The sequence below is a fragment of the Buceros rhinoceros genome, unplaced genomic scaffold (genome assembly GCF_000710305.1).
Source record: "Buceros rhinoceros silvestris isolate BGI_N320 unplaced genomic scaffold, ASM71030v1 scaffold26292, whole genome shotgun sequence".
Classification (NCBI taxonomy): Eukaryota; Metazoa; Chordata; class Aves; order Bucerotiformes; family Bucerotidae; genus Buceros; species Buceros rhinoceros.
The window spans coordinates 12,232-17,729 of NW_010398746.1; the positions used below are offsets into that span (position 1 = coordinate 12,232).

The window sequence follows — 5,498 nt, forward strand, 5'->3', positions numbered from 1 at the left end:
GGAGGCTGCACGTCCCCGAAGAGTTCCACGGTCGGACCACCGGGGGCGGCCAGCAGGTCCCTCGCGAGAAGATGGAGCTCTTCGCTGTGCTCTGCATTGAGACCAGCCACTACGTCTCCTTTGTGAAATACGGCCCCGAGAACGAGCACTGGATGTTCTTTGACAGCATGGCTGACAGGCACGGTGAGGACGTGGCCGTGGGCTTGGAGCTTTGGTCGCAGCCGGGTGCTGCACGGTGGGTGGGCAGCTGCCAGGCTCTGCGTCCATCCACCTTTCCTCTGAAGCTCCCTACACAATTTAGCCTCTCTCTGGGCCCTGCTTCCGACAGGGACCATTTAAATAACCCCCAGAGAAGACCATGGCTAGGCCAAGCACATGCAAGTTCCTCCTCGTGCTTTCATCCAGCTGGATGCGTGGATGAGGACCTTTCTCCTGGTCTTTCCCCACTTCGCTGTTGGCCTCCAGATCTCTGCTACATTACTGTAGAGTGCAATGGTGTCTGCTTGAGCTGTAGGTCCTCATTCCTTGGGACCAGGTTTGGACTTTTCTCCTTCTTTCTGGGTTAGGTGATGAAAATGGCTTCAACATTCCTACGGTAACACTGTGCCCTGAAGTTGCAAAATACCTGAACTTGCCGCTGGCTGCGCTGGCCCTGGAGCAACCTCGGGACATGGAGGGAGTGGCCAAGCGCCTCTTCTGCGACGCCTACATGTACATGTACCAGAGCAAGAAGATGGCGCTTTACAAATGACGCTGCGAACAGCAAGACGTTGGGAAATGGGAGCTTGGATCAACCCCGCAGCTCGTCATCGGTGAAAGCAGCCGAGTCCGGGTGTACCCAGCTTGCTCTTCTCTTACCTCTTCCAGTGTCTGGTGTCAAGGTCTCCACGTCACCCTGTCTGGCTTTGTTAAATCTTGGACCTGGCCTCATGGAGTGATAAGTGCGTACTTCTGGCAGACCTGGATTCTGATTTATTTACACTCAGATTCATTCTTGTTTCCTACCTTTCCTTGCCATGCCACCCTCCTTCCTCCCCAGGCGCTCTGTCCTACCTCAAAATCCTCCCCACCATCCCTTCTCTTCGGAGCTCAGGACCAAAAATGTGAGCAGATATCTTCAGGTTTGCAGAGAGAAAACCACAACCTCGCCCTGCGTTAAACATCCTCAGGTGGACTCGCGGAGCGAGAGGACCAGGAGGCAAGAGCTGCACCGATGGGGTTAAAAGATGGGTCAAGATCAGGAGTTTTTCTTGAGGTCTGGGATGTGACCCTGCACCTAAATCTGGTTGCCTGAATTGTCTGACTTCCCTCATCCAGCGCTAACATTGGTGCTTTTACCCACCATCCCTTATTTTCAACCATGAGAGTAACTGGATGTCTTGAGGGGCTTTAAAAATACCCGTTTTTTTGTAAGAACTGGAAGAAAGATGAAGCAGAGGAACAGCATGTGACTTCAAGACACTTCCTGTTTTTTTGCTACGTGATGGGGTGGTTCAACCTCACTTTTAGCACTTACTGAACCATCTGTCCATCCACTTGGGAGATCTTATGCCAAAGACCAAGACCAGATTTCCAAGGGCAAAAATGAGATTAAAAAAAAGAGCATTCTGGGGCTTTCTGCCATCACTGCAGCAAGTTTTAGGGTCTCTGTGTGGGAACTGGTTAAATTAAGTAACTTAAATTTGCCAGCTGGGGTTTTTCTCCTGTGAAGCTCATGCTGTCCTGGCAGTGGGACACTCTTCTGTGAGTCACTGCCATGAACGGGGTTGCCCAGATTGCACTGATGGGACACCAACCATTGAGGGATGCAGCCAGGTGCCCCAGATGTGCAACTGAGTTCACCCTCCTCCTCTTTGTTTCTCCTCTTTAATGATCTAACTGGGATCTCAATATCTTGATGGCTGTACTGGCTTTCTGGTGTGTCCCTTATTTGGTGAGAGCACCTGGTGCATAATGAACCCAGATCGTTAACACAGTTGATGGTTTGAGAGCACTGCTGTCCACAAATCACCTTCCACGAGTCCTTGCTGACTGTTTGGGCCTCAACATCAGGTTGACCATGAGACAGCAATGTATCCTTGTGGTAGAGAGGGCAAAGAAGGACCTGGGCTGTGTTCAGAGTGTGGCCAGCAGGTCAAGGGAAGGATCCTTCCTCTGCTCAGTGTTGCTGAGGCCACACCTGGAGTACTGGATCCAGGTTTGAGCTCCCCTGTATGAGATGAAGAGAGTCCAGTGAAGGGCCATGAGGATGATGAAGGGACTGGAGTAGGACAGGCTGAGGGAGCTGGGACTGAGCAGCCTGGAGAAGAGAAGGCTCAGGGAGGATCTCATCAATGTTTATAAATACCTGAAGGGAGGGTGCAAAAAGGACAGCCACAATCTTCTCCATGGTGTCCAGTGTCAGGACCAGAGGCACTGGGCCCAAACTGGAACACAGGAGGTCAGGAAACCCTTCTTCACCGTGATGGTGACAAGTGACTGGCTTAGGTTGCCAAGGAGGTGGTAGAGTCTCCATCCTTGGAGATATTCAGTGATCCTGGGCAAAGCCAAAGCAACCAGTGTCCCTCTGGGGGTGGGAGAGCTGGTGGCAGATCTGTGGCTGGTTTTACACTGCTCCCACTCGTGACCTGACTGGCTGACCTCAGGCTGGTCCTCTGTGCCCATGGAGAGGGCTGGAGGGTGCTGCTCTTATCTACTTCAAGTTGCTCTTCATTCCTTCTCTCTGAAGAACTCAGGAGAATCTCGACTCAGGGGGTTGGACTTTTGTGTCTCTGGTACTTCTGCTCTAAAAATTTCTAAGTTTTAACAGCAAACCACTTGTTCTCCTGGAGTTGGGGTTTTTTTTTCCTCCTCTTCTTACTGAGTGTGACGCAGCGCCCACAGCAGCAGCATGGTGCTGGGGAGCTCCAGCCCGTTGGGTTTTAAGAAACCAGAGACCATCAGGCCACGCTTCATTAAGCTCTTTTATTTTTTTGCTCCCCTCAGGGTGTTGCCAAGCTCTGAACCATGGCTGTTGGAGCAAGGGTGTTCGACGCAGCCATGGTGTTGGCACCTGGGGATGTGCAGGTGCCTCTCACAGGGCTGTAAACCATGAAGTGGAGGACACTGAATTAAACACTCAGGCTGAAGGCAACAAGTGTCTTGAAGGACCAGAGTAGCCACCTGGTGTGGCTGGAGAGCATAAAGGCCTTTATTTTGTTTTTTTTTTTTCTGCTTAGGATGAAGGTAATTGTGGGGATTGTGCCAGGCTTTGTCTGAGAACATCAAATTAGAGAGTACAGGCGGCAACCTGGAGCCCACCTCCACAGCCCAAGGAATGCATATGAAATGGAAAGAGATGAGACATGGCCACAGAACCAAACCTAGAAGAGGAAGAGCAAAGTCCATCTGCTACAGATGTCCCACAGGACATGGTTTGGAGGATGGGCCAGTCCTTTCCATGGTAGGACACCTTCTTGGGCTTGGTCAAGCTTTTGGTCTTGGGGTTCAGCACGGGTTGCTGCCACAGAAGGTGTAGGACTGGAAGGGCCACCAACGCAGGCAGCATTGCCACAGCAGAAGGCACAGGGTTGTCAGGGCCACCAAGGAGGGCAGCGCTGCCACAGCAGAAGGCACAGGGTTGGCAAGGTGGCTAAGGCAGGAAGGACTGTCACTTCCAGAGGAGGTAGTGGCAGCTGCCTCCCAGCTCTGCCAGCACCACTCCTCCATGCCCAGTTTTGCTAATGGGACCTCAAGATGTTCTGCCAGTTCTGGAAGGATCCTCAGATCAACAGCAACATCATTAGAACCAGTAATTCCAGTTAGTCACCTAGTCTTCAGAAGAGGGTGGAGGACGAGCTGGCCCCAGAGCACTGCAGCGTCGAGGGGCGAGCAGGAGCCCCTCATTGGCTGGCCTGCTGCAACTCAGTGAGGAGGCAGTACAGCCTCTCCGTCATGGCCACCTGGCAAGGAATGAGAGAGGACAGTGAGCACGAGGTCCCCGTAGCTACGTACCACTGGTGGAGCCGCACTGGGTTCGCTCAGCCCACTGCATCCGGGTGGTGGGGGACCGATGGTGGATATACCAGGTAGGGCTGTGGGTCGTGGAGTCGGCGGAGGGCGGGGCTGAGCAGGCTCAGGGACACCTGCGCGTGGTTCCTCACCTCTGGCAGGCTGGGCAGTGGCTCACACACCTGCAGGGATGGAGATGACCATCTCTCTGTGGGGAGCCGGCCACCCAGCCTCAATCTCCCAGTGAGCCACCTCAACCGTGCCCAGGGTGACAGCTGGGTTGTTGGGACGGTGGTGGGCATCTCGGACACAAAGGAACAATGAGGTTTAACCCTTTGATCCTGACATTACTGCTGAGACGTCACCACCTTGGCCTGGTCCTTTACCCAACATAGAGGAGGACACCGCAACACCAGAAGGCAGAGCTGCCCCTGACCTGGCCGTTTCTGAAGTATGTGCGATGGAGACACTCCACTGTGGTGGGCACGACCTTGCTGGGCTCATCAAGCTGCCCCAGGACATGGATCGCCAGCTCCTGCCCTGCGCTGGGCGAGGGCTCATCCTCCAAGGCCATGAGGTCCATGAAGGGGTGACCTGCAGGGGTGCCAGGTAAGGGGCCAGCAGGAGCAAGGGACATCAGGGACGGGGTTATGGAGCAGCTCAGCCAAGGAGCACTGTGACAAGGGTCTCCCAAATCACCAGCACTGTCATAGAGCCGATAGATGGTCTTTGTCCCTGGGATCGTCATCTTCTCCTCATCTTCTGTGAGCTTCAGGCATGGGGAGCCATTGACCTCCACCAGCTGTAGGAGAAAGAGGTTAAGGAGATGGGCACCTGATTTGCGCCACATGCACAAGCTCATGCTGGTGCTGAAGACCACGGCAAGCTCTGCGTCCTCTGTGTGTCCCCACATGCTGGGGAGACCCTGATGCAAACCAGCCGAATAAATCATAAAAACCCCTCAAACCACCCCAAAGTTGGACACTCTGTCTGGAGGCTTCTTGTTACAGTGATCTCATGAACATTATGTCTGAGGAGGACACAGACGGTGGGATCAAGGGCACCCTCAGGAACTTTGTAGATGACACCATGGGTGGTGCGGTTGATACACTGGAGGAATGGGATCCATCTAGATGGGCTAGACGGGGGGGGCCTCTGTGAGGGGACAGGTGAGCCTCATGAAAAAAACCTCTGCGGCCTCTGTGTGTCCCCACATGCTGGGGAGACCCTGATGCAAACCAGCCGAATAAATCATAAAAACCCCTCAAACCACCCCAAAGTTGGACACTCTGTCTGGAGGCTTCTTGTTACAGTGATCTCATGAACATTATGTCTGAGGAGGACACAGACGGTGGGATCAAGGGCACCCTCAGGAACTTTGTAGATGACACCATGGGTGGTGCGGTTGATACACTGGAGGAATGGGATCCATCTAGATGGGCTAGACGGGGGGGGCCTCTGTGAGGGGACAGGTGACCCTCATGAGGTTCAGCAAGGCCAAGGGCAAG

At 53.7% G+C, this 5,498-nt stretch overlaps 2 protein-coding genes across 2 annotated transcripts in view; one reads left to right on the forward strand and one right to left on the reverse strand.

The window, feature by feature from the left end:
* Positions 1-751, forward strand: part of LOC104489111 (ubiquitin carboxyl-terminal hydrolase CYLD-like) — a 12,121-nt gene extending 11,370 nt beyond the window's left edge. Inside the window, exons 14-15 of the mRNA XM_010131227.1 lie at positions 57-183; positions 567-751. Of these exons, the coding sequence (XP_010129529.1) occupies positions 57-183; positions 567-751 (312 nt within the window). The remainder of the gene's footprint in view (positions 1-56; positions 184-566) is intronic.
* A 3,130-nt stretch (positions 752-3,881) lies between these two features.
* On the reverse strand, positions 3,882-4,792 carry LOC104489113 (nicotinate phosphoribosyltransferase-like; the record flags this gene model as incomplete). The annotated part of the gene is made up of 4 exons (XM_010131228.1): positions 3,882-3,941; positions 4,065-4,172; positions 4,427-4,584; positions 4,690-4,792. Coding segments are annotated over 4 exons (429 nt in total), but the record flags the coding sequence as incomplete, so codon positions are not given.
* Positions 4,793-5,498: the final 706 nt, after the last annotated feature.